Below are 26,273 nucleotides of genomic sequence, written 5' to 3'. Positions count from 1 at the left end.
ATAAGGTCCATATGCTGGCTAATACTGCCTAGGAAGGAAGACGAGAAGACCATAATGTTAAAAGAGATTTTCTTTCATCTTTTACTCAATTTATGCATATAGACATTAGCTCTATGCTTGGTTTTGTTTCATGAGTTCAAGAAATAAGAGTAGTTTTTTCAAAGTTACATTTTTTTCATTTAAGAACTAATTTAGAAAATGTAGTTTGAGGTTTTATGTGCTTCTTGGAGCATGAAAATAAAAAACCAACAAATGTGTAGTTTTCTTCTCACAGCCTCTGTCCAAGGAAGGGACTGAAGATGAATATCAAAATATTTCATACCCTTAAGTAATCATGAGGGATTAGAATATTTTTCTTCAATACTTCAATGAATTCCAGTATCTGAGAATGAATCCCACAATCTTTTTCCCAAAAGAGGCAAGGCTTGTTCTTCCAAAAAACAGTAAGTCTGGAACTCAAAAATCAAAGCTGAGATTTCTTCTACTAGAAAGTAGTATTTGTAAGTTTGTGCACAGAAGTGAAATTTCCCTCCCCCTCAGAAATGGAGGGAAAACTCCTGGAGTGTTAAGGTCTGAATATCTTTCTCAAAAGTTATTTCAATCACTTTACTTTTGTTGCTTGAAATAGTTCTGGACTTCGTGCCAGTCATAAACTTGTATTTTAAAAATAAAAAACTGCATTAGAAAGGTACCTCCCTCCAGTGTTATGTCAAATACTGATTTTATCTGGATTTTTAAGACCTCCTCTGGCTTTTTAGCTAGTGAGCCAAGCACATGGGATGAGTCTAAGGAGCAACTGCCTAAAACTGCTGCAGAGGCTTGCTGCCCCCTATGGAGAAATCCTTCACAGACCTTTCCATACCTCACACTCCTGGCAAATGCATCCAGCAACCAGGACAAGGAGCATATGCTTTAATAGTATTAAACACAAGTATTCTTAACAGTCACGAGAATGAAACAATACTTTGTGTTGGAGACACTGGACTCAGATTGCAGGAACAGGAGTAGGAAGTGCAGGAACACCCAAGCTAATTTTAAACCTGGCCAATTCCAGAGCCATGCCAGTTCCAAGGCTCATGACCACCCATGTGGATTCTGCAGTTCTTGGTACATTCTGCTGCTATAGTTATGAGCTTATCATATGCAAGCTGATCACTTCCAGCCTAACTGGCACTTAAAACACCCATGCACAAGTGGCTGCCACACAGATGTGGCTCAGGAGTCATACCTTTCCACCACACACTAGCTGCCACCCAGGGTGCTGTAACCATCACTGCAAAACTGGAAACTTAAAAACCACTGGGGCAAGAAAGTAGAACATCAGCTCCCCTTCACAAAAAGAATAATTCCTGGTCTCTTTTCCTCTTCTGATATTAATGATGTTAAGATGTTCCTACACTGTGAATTGATTACAGAATTCATTCAAGAAAAGTGAAATTATGAAAGACTAATTGTTAAAAAGTTCAATATCAATACAAATATGTTTAGTGCAATTATGACAGAATTCAGGAGATCTTCCAAACTTCTTGGGTTTGCCCAAGGTTGCTAGAAAGGACTGACAAGGAAACACAGTGTCCTAGAAATAATTTCTAAACATCGGGGATTTCCAAGCCATGTCAGTTTTCACCTAAAAAAGAGTGGTAGGTGATTAAATTTGATAAAAGTAAAATGCAGTTCTCTTAAATACAGCTGTGTCAGTTACATTTAATTTTGCTCTATATCTCAAACAACAGACAGGATAGTGTCCCAATGCTTCATTTTTCAGGTAAGAACAGACTGCTTCAGTAAATTCAGGATAACTCCAGGCTGCTAACAAACACAAGGCCTATGGAAAGCAGCTGAAGAACTCTATGTTGTCACTTCTTGGTACAGGTAAAATCATTTCTGTAGCTGTGCAACAAATCAAACCAGGGGCGAAAACCTGCTAAAAAACCCCCTGCCACATTTTTAGCCAGGTGGTTCCCTACTCAGCATCATGCTCATGACAGGTTATAAGGCAGGATGCTTTTTCAGCAGCAATGCCAACTTGGACCATTCCTCAACATCAACCTTGAGTTTTCTGTGTGGTTTTCATGCATTTCCATTATGCACAACAGATGCTACCAATCTGGGTTGGACTGAGTTCAAATCTTAAAAGTCTGCAGAACTGTATGGTTCACAGAACCTCCCAGACAGGTATCTCATTCTGGCTTGAGGTTTAAAAGACATTTTCAAAACAGAGATATGAAGAGCTTTTTTCTTTTAACTGTGTGGCCAAGGAACACAAAAATGTTCAGATCAGACAAAAGCTTTACTCAGTTAATATGGCATAAACCATGGCATAAACAATTCCAATGGAACAGCAATGATGTGTATTAGTAGAGTTCAAACTACTAGGTCTACATAACCTGCATTTTAAATCCCCTATTCTACATTCACTTGAAAATTTGCCAGCTTGCCTCCGAGCAAGTACAGGCACTAAAACCAAAACAAGAACTAAAGCTCAAGTATCTCTTTATGCATGTACTGTAATCCATACATTGAAGAATAAGGGATAAGTACTTCTATGACAGCTCCTAATGACAGATAATAGACACCTTTCTGTAAATGGGAGACAGCTGCACACATTTCTTATGTTCTGTTAAAGAACTTTTACATTTGAGGACGTTCAGCCAAAGTGCATTAGAATATGGCTGCCAGGAACAGAAAAAATCCCAAGGTCGATGAGAGAAACATCTCTAAGTAAAATGATAGAAACTGTAATTACATCCTGACTTCACAGGACGTGTATGTCCATGCCAAGGTGTATTAAAACCCAACAACATTCAGCTTCTTAACTGAAGACTTTGGGTACTCGCAATGTACTAAAAAGTCAGATTCTTGAAGGAACTTTTGTAAAGGAGAGGGCTGTACTTTTTAGTACTGATCAACTGTACTTCCTTAATTGGTTGAAACATTCATTTAAGAAAAGTTAAAACTAGTTCCATCCGGGTAAATAACATTTAACAATACTGGAACGGCACTGAAAAAAGAAACTGTGCAGAAGCCAACATGCCATGAGATACTATCTCTGAAGCCTCCACATACACCGGGTAAACTAATATTTCAAGGTGGCAGATAAAAATAACAATAGATGATTGCTGGAAAATGAAATGGGAGAAACTGGACATGACTGAAGGGAGGCTTCCTAGGTCACTGTGCTGTGTCCTTCCCACTGCGGGCACAACTAAAAATACTGAGTTCCAGTTTGAAATTAGGTAGGTTCCAGAGTTTCTTCCTTTGTTACTCCAATAAGGTGAGTATTCCAGAATGCATCTTTCATGATAGCAATTGACAATGCAGACTTACTACAACTTTTCTTACAATTGGTGGCAACGCTATCCAAAACTGCATTTAACAGTGCAACACTTACAAAGTTGTCCTGTAACAGCACAGATCTCTTGAGAACTATGTTTTGATTCAATTCTAACAACCTGGGGATTTGAACAACATGCCACTCTGCAAGTAGCCACCATACAGTTAATGCACATTTATGCTACTTCTCCTTTTTAGAGATACAAGAATCTTGCTAAATATTACATAAATATACTGCAGATTACTGTGATGCTGCAGGGAATACTGAGAATCCATACTATCTTGCCAGAGGAAATAGTAACTAAAGGAAAAAAGATATATCTGAGAAGACAATGGATCATTTTACTCCATGCTTCAAGTATTAAATTTATGCCCATTGCTGTCAAGATTTGGAAAGAGGACACCAAAAGGACTCTAACCAATCAATCAACACAGCAATTCTCACATTCTTATGTAACATGCTATCTATTTAGAAACTACAGCCAAGCTAAGTTTCACTGCCCACGAGCTAACAATCAACAGTTAAAGAGGTCATCTTAAGGAAAAAAGATATATGCCACATTACAAAAAACATGGCACTGTAAACCCCAAGAGTTACTGAATCTTTGGCAACTAAGACCAACTTTTCTCAAGGATGACTGAAGATGTTCCAGCTTCTGTGAAAACAGGTCGATACATAAATAATGTAATTCTAACATCAAAATGAAACAAAATTCTTACAGCAAAATTCTTACAGCAAAATTCTTACAGCAAAATGAAAACAAAAATATGGTATCAGGTGGAACAGAAATTACAAAAATACTTGAAATGGGTCCATGAATAGGACTTCGGCCCATCCGATCTTCAGGAATGGCCAGAACTTGTTTAACAGCTGTAGTATCTAAAGTAGTCCGAATAAAATAAAATATAATAATAAAATAAAGTAACAGAAAATATGATTAACCTTAAGCAGTAGTATAGCTTGCTTTGGTATTTCTAGTAACATTTATTAACTAGCACCTAAATCACCTCATATTATATAGAAGTATAAGGAAAGCTGGAATTCCAAGGCTCCACATGTTGCATGTCTCTCTCTCTCTCTCTCTCTGGCTCCACCAGCGCAAACCTTAGCCAAGGACAAAGAGCTCATGAAGAACTACAGCCCTCACTTTTGAACTATACCAAGATCCCAGACACACCAACAGGTTAGAAGCGATTAAGAGCAGCAGCATTGCAGAGAAAGAGGTTGGGGTGATGGTCGATGAAAAGCTCCACACAGGCCAACAATATGCACTTACAGCCCAGAAAGAAAACTGCATCCCGGGATGCATCAAAAGGTTGAAAGTAGGGATTTCTCCCTCTACTCTGCTCCTGTGAGACCCCACCTAGAGTACTACTACAGTTCTGGTGTGCCCAACATAAGAAGGACATGGAATTGATGAAGTAAGTCCAGAGGAGGCCACGTAGTTGTTAGGAGACTGGAGCACCTGTCCTACAAAGACAGGCTGAGAAGGCTGGGGCTGATGAGCCCACAGAAGAGAAGGGTGTGTGGAGACCTCGTAGCAACCTCCCAGTGTCTGAAGGGGGCCTACAGGGAAGCTGGAGAGGGATTCCTCCTCAGGAACTGCAGTGATACAACAAGGAGTAATGGGCACAAACTGAGAGAAAATTAAGGTTAGACAGTAGGAAGAAGTTCCTTCCTGTGATGATGGTGAGGCACTGGAACAGGTTGACCAGAGAAGCTGTGGATGCCCCAACCCTGGAAGTGTTCAAGACTGGGTCGGATGGGGCTCTGAGCAGCCTGGTCTAGGGGAAGGTGGCCCTGCCCATGGCAGAGGGGTTGGAAATGAATGATCTTTAAGGTCCATTCCAACCCCTTCACATTCTGGAATTCTGCATTTAAGACTACATTGAAAGTTTGTGCAGAGACAGACTAAAATTCAGAGGGAACCACCACTGCACAATACAAGAGCATTTCCTTCCTATTTCAAATGCCAAATCCACTTCAAAAAACTTTTATAAGGTGCAATAATTTGACTACAGTCTCCATTTTATAGGAACAAGTGCTAAATTCCTCTCTGAACCCCTGCCAAATCACTTCAGGGACGAATAGAAGTGGGATATTTTAATCCATGGAACCTTTCTTAAAGCCAATATAACTGGCATTCTACTTTACAGATGTGAACCAAGGAATATCCAGTTTCAAATAAAATTGCTTTTGCTGCCTGCTGCATAATGAACAGACTAAAAGAAAACAAAAAACACACAGGTATCACCTTCTGACTGTCACACCAGGAAAGCAAATAAAATCCTTCACAGTGAATTTTAGAGCAACATCAAGATTCCTGCAGTATGTATAACTTCGGTAGCAATTTCAGAAGTTTTAAGAAAAAAGTTTATAAACCAGCTTAAAAAATTGACTATTGGAAAGTTAGTTTGCTGAGTTTCTTAAAGGCAGTCTGGCTATTAGAACAGGTACTATAATGATTTACTACATACGCTGTCTAAAACCTCTATTAAATACAGAGTGTGACTGAGTATTTCTACAATATTTGTCTATCCTCTTTTTTGGACTGAACATTTTTATATCTTTTTTTCTTCTCTCCTTCATCAAGAGCCTCTCTTTCTGATTCCCATTTCCTTCTCTACTTTCAAACTCCACCTTTCTCTGGACTAATGATCAGCTATCACAGAAATATCAAAATGGAAGCAATGGCATCTGTGTAAAATGAAGTTGACATTTCTTTTCTCAGCTACCAAACACTTTTTTTCAGGCTGAAGAGATTCCATGTTCTAGTATATACCATGTTCTTTTATGGGGAGTTGGTTGATTTGCGTGCATATTACTACATGATGGGGCATTTGCCCCTCGTTTCTCCCTCTTCTCTGAGGGAGATCTGATCTCTGCATAAAAACTGAACAGGACTCAGACTCTTCACCATATGGTTTTACACTGAAGTAGCATACTGCACATTTTCTGTTCCCTGCATCAACCAGACAGACCATAAACCTGTAAAAGGTGGGTGGTCTGTATGCTTTCTCTTTTACGTAAAACACTTTTAAAGACCAACAGCAGCTTCTGTATGTAAGCATCTCTTAGCAAGCATGGTGGAGACAAAAAACACTAACAGAAGAAAACAAATCAAGGACTAAACACAAAGCTTCTAAGTTTTATGCTTCACACTCCTTCCAAAGACTTTACTCCTCACCCAAGAAGTGACCCAAGTCAAGGGAAACAAAGGGCCTGACATAAAAAGGATATAATTTGGAGGAAGGAAGTTCCAGCTTAAGACCTGATTGGCTAGTGCAAGATAACGCTGAAACACTGAAGACATCTGAGCATTGAGGTTTTCACGTCTGCTGAATTCCTGAAGTACCTCTACTGTGAGCATGAAGATCTGCCGCAGATCGTCCTCCTACAGTCAGGATGAACACAATACATTCAGTATCTCAGTCATTAATCAAATGTTTATCAACAAGAAATACTTCTCCAGAGAGAAGAAAAATTTCCAGTTTCACCCTATTTTCATTAAAATACAGGAAATACTCTGACATCGCCAGTGAGACCTCCCCCCTTTAGTCAAAATTAATTGATTATGTTTGCAAAGACTATGAAAAAAATCCTCACATAAATTCTAGTCTTTAAAAGATAAAAAACCAATATGTTTTTAGTAAGTGGTGGAGAAAAGAGTATGTCTTTGGCATGAAAAAAAGTTGGTAAGTTGTTCCACAACAGTCAGTTTAAAGCAATGCCTTCACATAAACATTTCTGACTGGCCAAACAATACATCTGAGACAACCAGACTACACCATCTGCAATAATATTTTTAAATACATACATAGCTCTTCTTGGCTTTAAACCAAAGCTATATTTAAGACTATCATTGTTCCACAGAGTATTCGTTTTGTTTGCAATTGGTAGCCAAGGAATTAAAGAGTCCAATGGCATAAAGGTCTGTAGCTCTACATTCATAAAATGGGCACAAAGGGGGTTGCTCCTTTTTGATACAAGTTTTTAAAGAATACATTATAGATTTTCCTGGAGTAGCCAGTATCTGCATTATTTGCAGCATTTACTATATTAAATGCTTTTAGGCACACAGTGTACCTGACTGCACCTGGCACAACAAAGTATTTTTGCTTCTCGGTGTTTAAATTTTAGAAAGAGAGGTAGCATATATCAGTACAGAACTAGTTTACCTGAAATATACGTTTACAGTTACCATGGAACTCCATGCTTAGTCCAATGTTGCTGGTTTTACTTGAACTTGAGAACTCGCTCAACAATGCCGTTAGAATGGAACAGGCCAAAGTTTGCTATAAAAAAAATAAGGGGGAATAATATAACTAAAAGATGTCCAATAATGCAATAGCACCTACAGTGTCCTTCATTTTATATTAGCATTTTAATACAAACAAATACTTTAGTTCCTTCTAACACAAACTAGAACCAGTCAAACTTTCAGGAAAATAGATCCTTGGATGAACAATTTCTGGAATCATCAGGGCTCCATCCTTAGAAAAGAAATTCGAGCAATATAAAAGCTGGCATCTGTGTGATCATCATTACAAATGAAACCAACTTATTGCAAACCACTTCCTAGCCTTGCCATTTACTTTATCTCCCTGTGCACAGGCCATTACAGGTATTACTTCAGGGAAGATTCCCTGTCCACTTATTTCTATTGATCTAATAGTTCAGGTCACCCTGAAGTTTGTTTTGCCCCTTCTTTGCATTTGCTACACTTACCATGTTGGCATTTGATCATGATTAACTTAATAGCACCAAAAGTGATACAAGTTGGTCAAAAACAACACCTGCAATAACACTGTCTACTACATCTTTACCCTCTCTCCCCATTAAAAAAAAAGAATTCACAGAAAGCTCTGATACTTGAAAGGTCTTGGATACCTCCCTCCAAGGCACCACATCCACAAGCTTCAAAAATAACCCTTAAAATTGCTCTATTAAAATTATGTCTCTGAAGTGATATAAAAACTGTTGAGAAAAAGGCATGTTAATTTTAGAGAGACAGACTCAAAGACTAAAGGTTTAAGTACCTTTTGTGTTCTCAAAATTTAAGATAAGGTAAATTAAATGCTTATCTAAAACACTACTTAAAAGCCAGATTCCTATATGAAACACATGGCTCCAGCTTTTTTTTTTGCTGTTTTTGAAATATAAAAAAGAGCTTTTTTTCCTGATGCCAAAGTCCAGAAACCATCATCACCAATTTAAATATCTTTTAACTGATCCTTGCACACAAAGGGGAACAAGTATTGCACAGTGGAGATGCAAGCAGTACTTCAGACTTGTGCTGTACACTACTGTGACAAGCACAACAGAAAGTATATACGGCTGAAATAAAAAGACTTTTTGTTAAAGAGATGTTCTTTACAAAAAGCTCCAAAATTACTGGCTATCCTCCCAGACTGTTTGGAGCCAAGGTGCCAGGGATGGACAGAGGGATAGGAATTGTTAAAGGGTCATGCATGCCAGCAAGTGTCCAGGGGTTAAACAGAAATATGCACACTACCTCTGAACACCCGAAAGATTAAAGTGGAGATGATACTATTTATGCAAGCTCATACAACAGCTGAGACCAGTGCCATCCACCCACCAACTGCAACATCTTTGTTCAGAAATGCCTCTGAAGTCAGTACCTTGACCCCCCCAGACAACTAGTTATCTTAGTCAGTAAACACTAAATTAACATTCTTACTTGCTAAAATGTTCCAGACAGATCAAACATAGTGGCTTTGTGATAATACACAGGTTCTCTTCCACTATGCAATAAAGCTGCATAAGTACAGCTGACTAACATATTGCTGATCAGTTGCTAAGTAAAAGCTTTCCCATTTTAAAGAAATTATTTATTTCAAGTGGACTATTTCTCATTTACAGTCAGCTCTGTCAAACGACACATATGACTAAAGAAGCATTTAGCCAGTGAAACCCAGCATCACAATTTAAACTACTCCAGTAAAAGTGCAACTTTGTCACTTCTATACTAGAAATATTTTTAATTAGCTCAAACATTTCAGTATTTTATTTCCAAATCTCTGTGCACGGTATTCACACAACAAGTACTTTTTTTAGTTAGAGAAAATACAGATTTGATCTAATATTAAAAAAAAACCAAAACAGTATAGACTTGTATTGAGTATTAAATCCAACATTAAAAGTTCCATATGAAAAGAATTAACCTAGGTTAAAAAAAAAAAACAACTAAGAAAAACCCCTCAAATCTGACTTTAGAATAATGTTTCAGATCAGAATACATGTAAAGTTCTCACATGACTCTCTAAATAGTTTAAAAATACAAGTTTTTATTTGACACTTGAATTACTGACTCACATTTTTCAGCTCAAAGCAGCCACAACACAAGGACATCACGAGCTGCTGCAATTACAAATCTGTATACTTGGATGCTCTGTTACATACCCTGATGACCAAGTGGCATCAGTGGCTCTAATAGTACAACAACCTGCCTAAAACTAAACTGCTTCTGCTTTAGCATGCTAAGATCTTGACACCATGGCACTATCCAGACCACCACAGGACAAGCAGGGCAGCAAGGCAGACCACCCATCATTTGCAGTTGGTTGTCAATTATTGAAAAATCAATCATCAAGTTCAAACGGACAGGACCATTAAAAAGTTTGTTCTCACTGTGATTACAAATACTCGATATTAGCTATAATAGAGCCTTCCTTTTTCTCCAGTTTGTTTATATGTATATAATAATTTATCCTTTCTCTTTGCAGAGTAATGTGTTACTGTGTGGTAGAAGTGTGCTACAGATTTTTGTGTGCTTTTCTCCTGATTTCAGGAGAAATTTAAAAGGAAGGTTAAATTTTATGACTGATGTAAAAACATCTCTTCGAAAGTGGAAAGAGCAAAGGGTACAGGTAGGCTGACTGAATCTGCTAAGAGCCCAGTAAAGCACTTTGAGCAGTGACCTATCTCCCTGATTTCAGTGAGAGCAGAGCTAGTTCAGATAGTTCTGGGACATCAGTACCCGCTTTGAGCATGACAAGAGAAAAATGATGTTACTAGATTTACACACCTTATTCCATCGAGCAGGCTAGCCCACAGCAAATAACATGGCACACTGCATCCCTCTGCTCTACTCCCTCCTACTGAATTCCCAGCATCTCATCAACTTCCTTAACTTGGTATTTCAATACATGGGATGCAAATCTTGCCCCATTCTCTCACCATCCCAAGGGCCTCATGTGCAATATTTGCACATCCATACGCTTCTTTTGCCATCTGCACCTGGCTCTTACCCCTCACATCCATAAGGAATTGTAAGTACTCCCCTATATCTAGTTCACCAGTGCAGGAGAAGACCAAAGAGAAGACACTGCCCAGTGACTTAAAATTCTGCAACAACAGGCTGAGGTGAGATGGCTTGAGACTGGTTTCCTAGAAGGCAGGTGCCAGCCCTCATGAGTTCAGCTTTCAGACAAGAGCAGGGGAACAGATCAAGACCGTAACCTGTCCCTGCAATGTTAAGTATCTGTACAGAGCTTTGCAAAACCACCACTGCTTCCCAGAACTGCCACCAGGCTATAGGAATTTATACACACTATTGTGTATAGCAGTAAGATGGCCATTTTTCTAAGTATTAACAAATTATTAGCTTAAAAGAACAATTACCCTACCATCTATTAAACATTCCTGAATATACAGTAAGATTTCAGAAACTCTGGAATAAAGCTCAAGTAAATTTTACTAAAAATAGAATTTGATTTTCATAAAGTAATTTTACTGAAGGTTAACTAGTAATATTTTGGATTTCTTTATTTTTTTAAATATACAGATGTGTTTGGTGTGAAGACACTCAGTACCTCAACTTAAATATTATCAGAAGAAAGATTTTTGAAATCTGAAAACCAACAATTTCAGAGAAACCAATACTGGTGTGCTATGTAAACTAAAATTTCTTCCTCTTACATGTAAGAAAATTGAATACACCTAACATATAATATTCTAGGGTGGAGGGTTCTGGGGGGGTTTGTGTTTTGCTTTTGGGGTTGGATTTTTTTTTTTTTTTTTTGTTAGACTGGTTAGTTTTTTGTTCTTGCTGTTTTTGATGTGGTTTTGGTTGGTTTGTTCATTTGTTTTCTGGTGTGGATTTTTTGGTTCTTTTTTTTAAAGGTTTTTTTTTTTTTTTAAAGGTTTTTTGCCACACCACAGAAGAGATTAACAATGCAAGTTAGTAATACCACACTGTAATAAGTAGAAAATGCACGTGACTCTGGGCATCATATTAAAAGGCAGATCTGAATGTCTATTGTGCAGCAATGCCATTAACTTCATACCAGTAAGAGTACACCTCTGAACCTAGTTTGACTCACTCCCTAGCAATTTCACTAGTTCTGCCACAAGTACATACCCAAACAATAAGCCCATCTAACAAAATAAAATCCTTCTCTTGTTGAGACAGAGGATTGCCTCTGAGAATAGCTTGGCACTCACCCCAGTTAGCTTTATTACCAGGAATAAACTTTATGAAAGATCGCTATACATAAAATAGACTCTCAGCTGCTCAAACAGAAGATCAATGGGACTTGTGATAAGAGATTAACTTGGCAATCAGACACCCAGTAGTAACATCGTTTTAGTGGTTTTCTTTTTAAATGGCTTTAATAAAACACAGACACTACAGAAAGACCGTGTGTCATTTTAACAGTAAAACAACATTAATGTATCATTCATAAAACTCAGATGCAAAAGGTAAATACAACTTATTCCTCCAAATGGAATGTCCCCTATAAAAGAAGCTAAAGCCGTCATGTTTGAAGGGATTTCACACTTGTGCCTGGGCTGTCCATGGAATAAATGAAGTGCTTCATTTGAGGGTAGTTAGGTTACAAAGCATCTGAAAGGAAGAAGAGTTCAAATACAGTCTAGGAAAAAATGGACATGTGGTACACCAGCTCTGCAGCAATAAAGCCAACAGACAGAGCAGAATGAACTCCAATACCAAAATTGTTTCCTCCTTTTGAATTCAGAGCAGAGATACAGTTAGGTTGTCAGAGGTTTGATTAAAGAGTTCATTTAACTACAAAACCTAAACTATCATGCAGTGCCTTTGGCAAGTATCATTTATACCTACAGAAAAAGCAGTAAGCGTATTTAAAAGAATAAAGGTCTTGCCTGTAAAGAGTAAATCATAATATCTACCCTATTACATTAGATCACTGCCATCCCGAATAGACATTTAGAGGACTTTTTGTCTCCACATGTATAATATAGTTTGTTACTGAAACCAAAGATGATTTAATAGTATCCCTAAACTATCTAAATTTAACTTGCACAAGAGCAGGAAAAATCAAAGAGTAAATGTATCAGAAGCAGAATTTGCTGTGTTGCTCCTAGGTGATAGAATTCTGTAATGAGAATTATCAAAAGCAGTTTTACTAAGTAAGTTGTTTAAAGCAAGGCTTTCTTTATAAAGGCAATATAAAGGCAATAAAGGCTTCTTCACTAATTTTCTTGAATAAGCACAGCTGTTTTTGCTAACATTTTCAGAGTATCTAAGTCTCCAGAACATAAGCTGCAACTCCAAATTGAAAGGTTAGCAGGACGGCCAGAGGGCCAAAAGAAACATCTTTATGTACACAGAATAACTGGGGCCACTCCAACTTTTCAACATGGGAGTATTGCAAGGTGGGTGGAGGACCCAGTGGCTGAAGTAGTGGTTCCCAACCAACGAAAACCAGAACATATTCTGAAGAAATGTAAGCAAGCACCAGGAAGGACCCACTGATTTTTGTCTGTTCCTTCCCAAATGAGCCAACTGGTGGAAAAAAGCTATAGAGCAGGGATAGAATGATAGCAATAGGACCCACAGGTGCAGTTCTGTGCTGTCAGCAGTAAGGGACTGGCTGGGCAGTGCACTCCTTTCCTCTCATTCCCTTTCTGCCACTGTGCAAAGACAGATGAGCAGCACCAGGTTAACACATCAGAACTACAGCAGCACAAAATGAGACCTTGCTTCTCTTCCTTCAGGGGAACCAACCAAACCGAGGGAAACCCCCAGGGGTGAGCTGTGAAAGAGAAAATCAATTCCCCAGTGAGTCACCATGGGCCAGAGGAAGACGATCTTGTGGCATGTGAAGCATGCAGGCTTTGGACAAAGAGAGAAGGGAAGTAGCAGCCTCTCCTAATAATGGAAGAGGTCCAGCCAGAGTTTGCTGAAGCACAGGGGGCAAAACGTGCTTTTCTTTGTTTCTCTGGAGACAGGCAAAGTTGTGAAGCAGAAATCAGGAGAAAAAAAAAAAAGTAATGTCATAAAAGAGGTTGCAGGCCTGAAAACCATTTATAAAGGTAACATATCCCTCTCCAGGTTCTTATCTGAATGCAACCAGCTGGATCTTCACTCTACCACAGCTGCATGAACAAATAAAGGACTTTCAATTAAGCTCAAAATAATGAATAGTTAGAGTACCCATGCAGCTCGCCATCAGCAGCACCCAGCTTTAAATATACACCATCCTAACAAGTGCTCTTTGGTGGGTAGGTGTCCTCCCTTGCCCCACTTTTCCCAGTACTCATTCCTGGTCTCTTTCTTGCCTGCCTCTGCCTGCCATACTGCCAGCTACGTCAAATGAGCTGCATTACACGGCTGTGCTCCACAGCAGATCTGCCCAAAGAGAAAACACGAGAAGTTGTGATGGAGAAGGGGCTGTTTCTAAGCAGACTAACACAAAGATATTACTGAACACATTTATTCTGAAGGGCAGTACCTTTGAGAGGAAGAATGACTAAACAACAAGCAGCTAAGGTCAACAAATGTCTTAAAGAGGCTTTTCCCCTCAAGCCTGTTTATTTGTGTGACACTACTGTAATAAAAAAAATACATGGTGTAACACATGGAAAGGCATCATTTCTTCTTTCCCAGTGAGTCTGTGAGGTCACAGGTGAGGGACTCCACAGATGCAAATCTCGTGAGATGGCAAAACTGAGGAAAGAAAGTGTTTGGCATGCCATGCATAAAACAGGGGATGCACATCTCGCAACTTGAACACATCTCACTTCCGAGCCCTGTCTTTGAAACTAGTGTGGCTCTAGTGTAAATGTAACTGGGGAGTTATCAATTTCTAATAGTTATTAAATTACTAAGCTGGAGATTTGCTGTACTGCATATCTGGTAAAGCCAGGTCCCTTTCAACAAAAATCTGAAAACTGCAAAAGCACCCTGATTAATTCAACTACTAAAAAACCACTTACGTTTTAAAGTTCTCTTACATTTCTATCACTGAGTTTTAACCTCACATGCGGAGTAGTTTTTGGATTCCTAAAATTCCCAAACCGATCTTTAACACTAACTTAGGCCTTTATAGAGAACTTATCAGCTTAAATATCCCAGTTCACCCTCTGTTTTTTATACTCAACATGTCTCAAAGGGCAATGAGGTTCACAGAACAAGGTAACAACTTTATGAGACCAGAAGACACAACTTGGGGTGGATAATATGTATGGTTTTATCAAAATGTGAAAGTCAGGAGAGCCTCTCCAACTCCTTCCCTACCACATGAAATAATAACAGCTAGACAGGTTTCCAGAAATAAAATTGCCTTTAAAGAATAGAAACAAGAACTGTAAATGCTGAATAAAAATAACTAGTTATCCAGGCAGCTATTATAATGGATAGATTAACCTCAATGAAGATGAATGCCTACAGTTTTGTTTATTAATATTTCCCACTGCTCACATGAAATCCATTCACAGCACATCCCTCAGAAGCTTTAGGTAACCTGAAGCAGATGGATCTTCCCTCTAGCTCAAGTAGGAACATTGGGAACCAGAACAACAGGTTTACAAATTTTGCAAGAGAAGGAAGGAACTGTTAGGATTCCAGAGCTCTTCCAGTGAGTCTTGACAAAAAAAATATGTAGGCTTCAGTTATGGAGCTTTATATTAAAATACATTCTACTGTATGCACTGCAGGTCTTAAAAAAAAACACAGCTTCTGTTGCTTCCCAGTCCCATGTCAAGTCTAGAGCAGCTGGACCCCTCTGCATCTGCCTACACATATACTAGAAGAAATTAATGTGCGATCCATATCTTGGTCTCGTTTTAAACAAAATCTGATTGCGTTCACATGCAGACCAGATCTTCCTCCTGGGAGTCAGTCACTTAGCTGCCAGGATTCCTGTCCTTCTGGCAGGAATGAAGGACAAATGAAATCCTTCAGCTGTGAAAAAGCAGAATATTTTAACACAAGAAGAAAAGGCCAAGAAATTCAAGGCATTTATAGTTGAGAAGAACTTGGCCCACACAGTTCTCCAAAATCTTGAAACTGGTGATAGAAAACATGTATTTAGAATTTTAAGATTGGCTCATGATACTGTGTCTGCTGCCAGAAGCTCTGTCCCCCAGAGAGATGAAGATTTTGAAAAGAGATCCTGAAATTTCTATCAGAGGGTAATTACAGATTCTCCTTCACAAGTAGAGGGATGGCTTGTATTGATAATACAGGAGGAGCCAGGAAAAACAAAACCAAGAACTCCAAAGCTGATCTTCATCCTCCTGGAGGATTACTACCTAAACTCAATTATAAATATATAGGCAGCCAGACTAAAAGTTTGCTTTTCCTTCTCAGACAAAGGTTTCTTCTGTGAGATTCATAAAGCCCCAAATGGCAGAGAACCAGCAGCAGAAGCCAACACTCCAGTTCTAAACCTGGCTCTAACCACACATCCTTCCCATCCCTGAAGTACTAACTCTCCTTAGTGTCCTGTAATTTCCTTAACAAGTACACTGTGTTCCACTATTAAAAGATTACTCAATACTAAAGCCATTTTATTACTTTCATCATAATTCCTCTCCTTATCTTCCTTCCAACCTCCTTATTTTTTCATTCTCAACAGTTCATCCATCAGTCCTGTTCACATGTCAATTTGCCACTACATACCTTCAAGTTCCAGACATCTCTGAAGATCTTTTTAACTAGTACTCAAGAAGCTGAGGTACTAAGCACATCAAATCCTGCAAAAGGACACAAGAGATACTACCATCTATATTCACTGCCTTCCTTATTACCCCAAACTATCAAGACTTGATCCTGACAAGATATTACTCAAAAGTTCCAAAGATTTCATAGAGCAGGACTGCCTGATGATCACAAAGTTAGTACAGACAGAAACTGGGAGGAGGGCTGCAGGGAATGGAAAAGATTAAGTACCTATGTTAGTCTTGCAAGGTAAAGACAGATCAAGAAGCTTCACATCCAAAAGGGAGGAAAAAGTAAGCAAGAAGCAGACAAGAGAATGCTTTGCTTTTTTTGAATGGACTTCCTCTCAATTACAAACTGCTGTAGAAAGCCATTACCTCAAAATACTCTGAGTTGGAAAAGACCCACAAATATGGTGTCCAGCTCTTAAGTGAATGGCCCATATCAGGATCCAACCCACACCCTTGGTGTTATTAGTACCTTGCTCTAATCAATTATCAGCAGCTAAGAGCTGCTGATAGCTCTTGTCTGAGAGCTTTAAACATTTTAAAATATAAAGTGACCTGCTGCTGACTTCATGTGTAGTGAACCTCAGGGAGGAGAACACAAATGGGTGGGCAGAAGGTCAGAACAGAAAGTTGAAAGAGACAAGAAAGGACAGAGAGAATGGAAACAGAATTAAGAGTCACAAAGATACAATAGATTTCTGCAACTGGAGCATACAAGAAGGCAAGAGTGTGTATCACACCATGGGAAAGATAGTCAATACCATGGAATGATTTCTTCCACAGGGAAGCACAGAGGACTGGAAAATACCTGCTGATCTCTTTCAATACCTACATCCTAGCCTCTTCCCTGATTTGAATGGAGGCCTGTATTTACAAGTAACTAATATAAACTAATCTCGAGAAACACCAGAGCATGGCACTGTCCTGACAGCACATCTTGGATCTTGAATGCACCATTCCCTTCAGAATGTGGGCTTCACAAAATACCCTGAAGCACCTTCAGCTGAGTCTCCACACAGCAGCAAGGCAACTGCACCACTGGGGCCCCACAGGCATGGCTGAATGCTACAGGGACACTAGTAAAGAAACAAAATCACCCAGCTACACTTTAAAAGACAACTAAAAAAATAATTCCTTGTATGAATTATTTCATACAACTTTTCAAATTTGTTACATATTTATATAAGAGGCATGCCCTAACTCTCTTCAGAAAGTACTTTTGGCAGCTACCATGCCAAAACACCATTTTATTACTGCTTATTACTGCACATGCCAGTCCTGGGTGCCAGTACCAGAGTCTCTCTTGCAGCTAAGTCTCAGAAGATTACACGAACATTTTCGTGAATGAGAACTGGTTTATAATATAAAGCGTCATATATACGTGGGAGCCTGTGCTTATAACCAGTTTGCCAAAGACTAACAACCATATACTGTGCCATACAGAAAAGACATTTCAGCAGCATCACATCTTTTTTTTTTTTCCTAGTAAGTCTTATTACAATACCAGAATAGAAAACATCATTATATATCCTAGACATTTTCAACAGCATTCTTAAAAGTTGAGAAAAACTATGGAGAAATTCATACATGTGAAGAGGGGGAAATAAAGGGAAAACGAAATAAAGGGAAGTGAAAAACTGAGTTCAATTTGGCAGTGAGCTGAACTTGGAGAAGAGTACCCCTTTCCCCAGCCAGAGCTCCTCTGCAACGTGCTCTGCCCTGCAGCATGCCCAGGATGATATGCTTGGAGCAGGCAGTCTTAGCTTGCTGTATGCTGTGGTCAGTGCAGTGTGTCAGTGGACAGTGCATACACAGAATAGAACTGCACAAGCTGGGCTACGCATTACTTAATTCAAAGTCCACGTTTCTATTTACACCACTTTTGTATCTTTATGCAAACATCCTACAAACTACATGAGCATACACAGTGTTGTGCATAAAACTTCAAAACCTCAGCTGTAACTTCATTTTAATAACCAGACTATGTTTCCTGGAAAAAAGCATTAACTCAGTTCTTAACAAATACCCATTTCTATCTGAATTATGCAGAATCAAAAGGCTAAAACAGTTTCCTTAAGGTAAATAACTGTGAAATTAGGTTTTACAAGATTAAATGAAATTTCCATACCCTGAAGCAATATTACTTGTTCCTCAGAGGTGACACACTATTTTTAGGACCATGACATGAGCTGGATTACTTCTAGTACACTTTGATTGAATTTTCAGAGTTAAGCATTTGCCACTCCCATCTATCCAGTACAACTGCTGCTCTTAATGCTCAGCAGTGTCATGAGCCAGTTCTCTCAAGGCTCTTTTCTGAGAAAAGCTTCAGTTAAAGTTTCAGCATGGAATCTACACACTCTTTGATTTTCATTTGGTAGGAGAAAAAATCACCTCTCTTTAAGCTCTAGTTACATGCCTCTATTATGACCTATTCTAAACTTATCCCCTGGCATAGCAAACGGAATTTCACTAAATGCATAGATAGATATTGGACACCTTGTTTCCACTTTGAGCTCAGTATCGAAGGTAACACTTACCCCTAGTAGTATGACATTAAATCAAGTTTTGTATTTCCATTCCATGTTTTGCTTCCTCGTACCCCTTTCTCTCCACCTACTTGTCTCCCAAAGAACAGCAGAGGCCTATGTCTCCTGCTCACAGTCTATTTCGACAGCTGAGCTGCAGCAGAGTGCAGCACTGCACAGATGGAAGGGGAACAGACTGTGCAATGAACCTCCCAGCTAACGGTATATCTGGTTTACATCTTACTATTAGATTAAAGAAAACCAGAGGAAAAAAGAAAACAAACAAATAATAATTTTTAAAAAACACACCAAAAAAACCCCAAACAAACCACCAACCCACAACTAGGGCACTTAAAGCAGCTATTCAGAAAAACATTCCCTAAAAATATGGTCTCCCTGCATACCAAAGAACTACACATACTAGCCCTAGCCCCAAAGCATTAAAAAAATCTCCAATTTGCTGAATGAGTGAAGAGTTATCAACTTAAGGACTAACTGGATAAGAGAAGTATTAAAAATTTTATAGCCACCAAGTATACAATGTAAGCTGCTGATACAGACTGCTTAACTTTTGAAGAAAAAAATGAAGTACTTACCACAGTGGGGTTGCCACTGCTGATCAGCTGGCTGACTTCATGAAAAATGCTTTTGCAGTCGATTGATTTGTCTAATGATCCCCGTTTCACTATCACCGCTACTGCTAATAAAATCTGCTCCCGAACATACTTTTGAAGGCTGTAAACAACATTGCACAAATGTATTTGCATGTGATTCTGGACATCAATGCTCAATAAAATTTTAAACACATTTTTTTTTCAAATATTTTGAATTCATAAGGGAAAGTTGACACAAGTTAACTAAGACTAGAAGACAAATTATTCTTAAAATGAGCTTGCATTGCCACCCAGGGAAAATGATAACCCAGACTTCATGCAGAATCCCACACGTTCAGAGGTGTGTTTTCTATACTTACTTAGGCCTTTGTAAGACATAGGTTAGAAGGAATGTTCGCAGTGACTCAATGCTAGCTTTTTCCAAGAGAATCCATTCTCTTACAACTGCTTCCATTATCGCTGTAGCAGCTTGAAAAAGGACATAGTCCACTTTACTAGTTTCTGTGGGAAAAAATAAAGGCAACTTGAGTATTAGAAGACATGCATTCAGCTTGAATGCGTTTCCAACAAAAAAAAAGCAATTACTATAATTTATTATTACACAGAATGCTGTTGCTATGAAAACAGAGAAGGAATTTACAACTCAAAAGGGGGAAAAATAATCAATAACCCAATTATCAAATTGTTCAGTATTATTCAAGTCAATGACCTAGGAGCAAAGTTGTCTGCACCAGGGGGTTGGTTCAAATAACAGGAATAAGAATGCTAACACAACAGAGAAATAAAATAAACAAGATGACAGATTTAGTGTCAATACATTAATTATTAAAAGTGATTAATCTTACAGGCATGTCAAAGTTGGATATTTCTGTGCTTGCCTCTGAAACCAACAGTACATAAAAGTACATGCATTTCATGGGTAATAAAAAAGAAGCAAATCCACTTACACTTCAAGATAACATTTGTGCTTAATTATCCACGCAAAAATGTTACACTGCAGTGTATTTAAAGTGTTCTACGTCATGTTCAAGTCTCCAGATTTATTTTGAGCTAATCAAAATGTAATTTCTGACCACAAGGTAGGAATCATTTGCCATTATTATCTGAATATGGGATTACTATGTATACAGACACACTAAGGAAAGTATAAAAGCATATTACAGAGAAAGGTAACAGTTTGGGTGACTAAAAAGTAGAGAAACAATTTGGTGACTACAGCCAAACAGTTTGGGTGACTACAATTTAAAGAGAAATGCCAGAATAGTAATATAATTTCTATGATGCCAGGAAGCTACAGAGACATTCTTGTTGTTCCCTTGCTTTTAAAATTTTTAACTTGGAAATAGCAGATATCTCAGAAGCCAGTTTCAAAACATTCTGAGCTCTGCAGAAAGAACTTTTCTGAAAGGGTGCAGCCACAGGATGGCAAGAGCATAAAATATGAAATGATGAACTAAAATTCCCAAACAAGAAGCAGAATTCAAGTTTTGGTGGTTGACCTGCCAAGACTAGAAAAACTGTGTTTGTTTGAAAAAACCTCAGTCATGAGATTAAGGGCTTTAAATTTCTACAAAACAAACTTTCTTCCCCCAACTGCATACACACAAATTTATAATATAAATCTCCTTTATATGCGAGTTCTATATCAATGACAGTAGGTAATATGCTAAAATATTTTAAAGTAAAGGCTCCAAATCTAAACCCCCACAGGTAAACATGTTTAAATCAAAATAAACTATGTTTAAATCTACTTAGCTTAATTTGGAAAACTAAGTAACTGCTTAAATAAAAGATTAATGTGTATGTCTAACACATATAAAAACCAATTGAATTATTCCTGCATGAGAATTTTAATTCTGGCACTTGTTACCTTGGGTCTTCAGCTTTTCTAACCGTGCAAAGCTCAAACACACACACACAAAAAAAGAGAATGTAATTAAAAAAGGACAGAGTTTCCCCTCTGCGCCAAGTCCCGCAGCCACACGACTGCGATCGCTAACAGCACAGAGCTGCAGCCCCAGCATAAGCCTGTAGTCACCCAGAGCACCACAGGAACTTATTAAGGAAAGGAAGGACAAGTTTTGCCAGTGCACTGAACAGCTAGCTGTAAATATATAGCAGAATCCAGAGCCTTGTGCTTCCTGGGTTCAACTCCAGGTTTCTAAAGAAAAACACAGTAGTGGCTGTTCTCTTTTTCCATATGCTCATCTCCATTTTTCTCCCTGTGTTATTCACACGCTCTTCTTTCCACACATGATATTCTTATTATCTCGCTCTACCTCCATTCCAGTTCCTCTCTTGACCTTTTTTTTTTTTTCTCTGGTTCTTTTTAAAGCCATCTACTTGCTCTTCTGGTTCCAGCCCATCCTTGCTGCACACATCCCTTCAGTACACTTCAAGTCTTTTATTCTTCATCATGAACAGCTTGTTTCTCTTCCCTGGTTCCTGATATCACAATCCCCACCTCTTGTTCCTCAACTCCCAAACCTTAACTACGTGTTCTTTCTGTCCAGACTGTACAGATACTTACTGAGGAAGCACTAAGTTTTGAAAAAGTCTCTAAGTTCCAGGTCTCAGCACCATAACTGTCTACATTCCCATGAAAAACCTGCCCCAGGTGGAAACGTGCTGGCTTCTCAATGGTGGTAGCATATGAATAGTTTAAGGATGTAATATTTATAGATATCCAAAAGGTATTAAAATCACCATCATATTCCTTCCAGCCAGCTACATTTAGGATTTCATTAAATTTCATTATTTATTTCTGATTGATGCTGAATGTATTGCTTAGATCTAAATTGTCTGCAAAGTTACTTAAGGATGTCTTTGTCCAGTTAATTTTCTCTAAAAATCAATGTAAAAACAAGAAGCATCAATTTTGCTGACCCATGAAGCAAAAAGTGTGACTGCAGTCTTCCAAACCAGATGGAGTACTACTATAATATACTAAACCCAGAAGAAACTCATTTGTAGAGAAAAACTTCGATTGCAGAGTGGATGTAGGAAAGGAAGCACATCCTGGTCCATATATCACAGTATAACATGGGAGGAGGTCTGCAATACTGACATCATAATATTCATGAATTGTAAGTCTCCAATCCAGTAAATTTAGAAATAACTGTTAAAAAAATACTGCAGAAAGAATTAAGTACAAAAATAATATTTTCAACATAATTCCAATATTTCTCTGTTCATTCTGGCAAATTCTTTAAAAGAAAAGTTGCTTTTTGTGGTTTTGGCATGTGTTCTTTTGTGTAAACTTTGAGGTCACCCCTATCAGGTCTCAGAGTCAGTTTTCACTGAAATTCCCCCTCACCTGTCCCCAGCACTCACATCTGGTCAATACCACAGGGCTGAGCAGCAATCTTACATCTTTACTGCTCCTGTAATTTTTGGATTTAGCTGCCAAACTCTAATAAGTCTCTATAGCACCTGTAAAAACATTTATCTTTTATAATTTGCTATACAACCACATTTAGAGCATTTCCATTAAAATCAAAGAAATTTCTGATGAAGGGTGGTATCTGCCTCTTTCCTTTCTCGACAGGTATAATCACACAATTCCAAATCAATACTGTCTTGCTTCTACCAGGTGGACAGAAGCTTTTCTAGCTTTTTCCTCTTTTCCTCCAGCTGGGCTATCAACAGCAACTAAGTTGTTCAACAGGAAATAAACTCTCATTTCAGCACAAATGCAAAATCCGGTAGAAGTGCATAAAAATTGAATCGTTGGCTGATTTAATGGGAAGAAAGCACAGAGCCAAACAACCACACTACTGGCAGCTGCACAAGCTGCACAGATTAGAGAGGATTTTAATAATCATGTTGCAGAGGAAACCTATTGAATCAGTTCAGGAACTTAACTACATGAAGTTACACCTTACAGCTTTGAAACTGACAGAAATAAAACAAAAACAGGACAGAAATGGGCTTCACCCTCCATCTAAAAGTACCCCTCATTAAAATCAAAACTGATGGTCATAGTCTCAGCTGCAAAAGAACAGCAGGTTCCAGTTATAAAAGAATGTACATGCTTAACTTCATTTATTGAAACTTACCCAAAATATGTTTGCAAACAGCAAATGGTGATTTTGATTTTCTAAATGATAAGAATATGTGCTCAGCGTGTTGGCGTTGTTCATTGTTGACCATGGAAGGTGGTGCCTGAAAGAAAAAAAAATAATTATTGAAGCACTGATCAAAAATACACTACGAGCAAAGTCATGAACTTATAAATGTTTGCCTTATTAAACATCAAAACCAAGTATCTCTTGGCAAAACTGCTTGCTCTCAGACATCATCTCTTCTTATGTACCACTCTGTATTTACATTGCATGCACATAGGTGTGAATATTGAGATATAAGGCAGAGAGTGAATAATTTAAGTATAGTTTCCTAATGATGTTTCTGAAGAGTTAGAAGTCAGATCTAAATTCAAACCAATCCTTCTTCCATTCAGACCAAAAATACCACTGTACATCATTAAAAGCTAAGCATGCTCACAGCCCTGGAAGCAAAGCACTATTTTTTCTTTAGTTTTACATTTGTTTTAAAATATTTAGTTGTATAATAAATTCAGGGGATTTAAAAATTACTACAGATATATTCTAAAATAAAGTTTTACCAGGAACATACTACCCTCTAGTGTTTAATATTAAATTTGACATCCTGAGGACTGGGTGTGATTAAAGAGACAAGTAAGCCCCTTTGGGAATGGGCTGTGGTGGTTCCTCAGCTTATACCCATTGCTATATACACCCACCCCATTACATCCTGGGCACACCTTGGCTGCTCAGGTAACACCTGCTGCTCTCCTGTTGAAAGCCAGCTCCAGGGCGGTTTCTACCTGAAAATGAACTAGAGGCAAAGCACAAAACCATGTAATAACCTGAACCCCTGTGAGGTGCCTGTGCAGCACAGAGGAACTGCCTGCACTGCAGCCTCACCTCACTGAGCTACCCCAGCACACTCCACTGCCCTACAAGGTAAACACAGCCATGCAGAAAGTATCAGCAGCTCACAGCACCACACTGCTCTCCACTTCTGACACTATTCTCTGACTTCTGCTATTTGAGATTTATCTGAACAGACACACAGCATGAGATACTCTCACAGGGGATCAATACCACAAACAGAGTAAACAAAATTGATGCTAACCTTTGAGAAAGGAGCATGCACACATGTAGGAAGACCAGATCCAAACTGCAGAGCAGGATCAAGGTGACAAAACATAGATTATTGAACTTCAGCTGAACTTCCAAACTCCACATTCCAGCCCTGATCCTAGCAGTTTGAGAAGAACATGTGTGCCACCTATCTTTCACTCATGATTTATATCCAATGCTTTGGGGGAATAAAAGCATCAAGACCAACGTTTTTAACATAAGTGAATTATTTTCCAGTAAATAAACCACAAGAAATCTGATTTAACAGACATTTTTGTGGTGTACCCTTAACTCTACATGCAGCAGGAGCTGTTCTTAATGGGAGCAGCTGTTCATGTGTTCTGCAGTGTGAAGGACCATCCTCCTCTGCATGGACTCTAGCTACACTCACTGCAATAGAACCAGCTGTACAGAATGCCAGAAAAATATCAGGAGCAGGTTATCAAACATGCAGGAATGACCTACACAGCAACAGCTTGATACACACTTCAGTCAGAGCTGTGCAAAATAAACCAAACCAACTGAAAAAAAGGCAGTTCCCACTTTTTCCCCCTCATTGTATGGGCAAGCATTTGTGCAAATGCACAGAGAACCAGACTAGGAGAGTGATTACCAAAAATCATCCGAGATTTTTTCATCTGGATCAGTTCTCCAGTCTGGTTCACCATAACCCAACACAAAAGCCTAAACCAGCACAGTATGGGACATATTGGGTGGTGACAGGCTGCTTTATTTCAGCACCAGTTATCATTTAATGTGCATCAATCTACAGCCTACGTTGCTGCACAATGCCTGGGAATAGTTTTAAGTCTCAAGGAACACACAGCTCTGCCCAAGAATATTTCACAAGAACTAAGAATCAAATTTCTTGAGACAAGTGATTTATTTTAGTAACTTTCTGTTACTAAAAGAAGAAGTCCTACTCCTTTCTTGGTGCCACCTGCATGGTCTTTTTGCCTCTTTGTACGATACTTTCCATCAACTAGACCACAAAAGAAAATAGGATAGAGAGGAAACCCAGGGGCAAGAGGAGTCACTCTAGTAAGTATCAAAAAGCCAGACCAGAGCCAGAGCAATGATGGGGAGAAAAGGAGTGGAATGACATTTCCCTTTCAACACTACTGACCTTGCAGCTCACAGCTCTGCAGTCTCATGAAGCCTCATTAATTAGAGCCATGTTAGAATGAATTCTTTGGGTGTCACAAAGCATAACTTTTTGCAAGCCCAGAGTCATTTATATTCACATCTTTAGAGCAAGAAGATCAAATAAGGGCCACCTGTTCCAAAATGAATTTTGCATTAACACATTAAATTTAAGTTTGCCATAGACAGATCCTATCTATTTTCACTGTTCTGTTATCCTTAAGGGCACTTTCAGGGATATCAGCTGCAAACTACAGCACCACTAACAACAACCAGAGAAGTTTTATGGGAAATATCTCCTTTATGCTTATAATAACTAGAAAGTAGATCTCTTGCTTTATATCATATTAGCTCTTCTACTTCTCTGAAGTCCAGTTACAGAAGACCTTTGATACCTTGGAAAGGCATATGGCACATCATATTCCTGTATTAATTTTTAAAATGAAAATAACTTAACTATACATTACAAACTTTGACACTCAAAACTGTCCAGAGCAGACAAGTGCAACAGTTAAGGTTTGAACGGTACTGT

The 26,273-nt window shown here is 38.5% G+C and overlaps 1 protein-coding gene across 2 annotated transcripts in view; it reads right to left on the bottom strand.

Annotated features, from left to right (window-relative positions):
- Positions 1–26,273, bottom strand: part of XPO4 (exportin 4) — an 81,022-nt gene that overhangs the window by 36,956 nt on the left and 17,793 nt on the right. Inside the window, exons 2-6 of one of the 2 annotated variants that reach the window (XM_083884978.1) lie at positions 23,492–23,597; positions 19,793–19,934; positions 19,416–19,554; positions 7,513–7,629; positions 6,575–6,728 (exon numbers count right to left, since the gene is read on the bottom strand). In XM_083884978.1, the coding sequence (XP_083741104.1) occupies positions 6,575–6,728; positions 7,513–7,629; positions 19,416–19,554; positions 19,793–19,934; positions 23,492–23,597 (658 nt within the window). The remainder of the gene's footprint in view (positions 1–6,574; positions 6,729–7,512; positions 7,630–19,415; positions 19,555–19,792; positions 19,935–23,491; positions 23,598–26,273) is intronic. The other variant, XM_083884979.1, reaches the window with a different exon arrangement.

Source organism: Zosterops lateralis, assembly GCF_965231275.1.
Source record: "Zosterops lateralis genome assembly, chromosome: 2".
In the NCBI taxonomy this organism is placed as follows: domain Eukaryota; kingdom Metazoa; phylum Chordata; class Aves; order Passeriformes; family Zosteropidae; genus Zosterops; species Zosterops lateralis.
The sequence above is the reverse complement of the archived record's forward strand: the minus strand, read 5'-3'. Positions and strand labels throughout refer to the sequence as shown.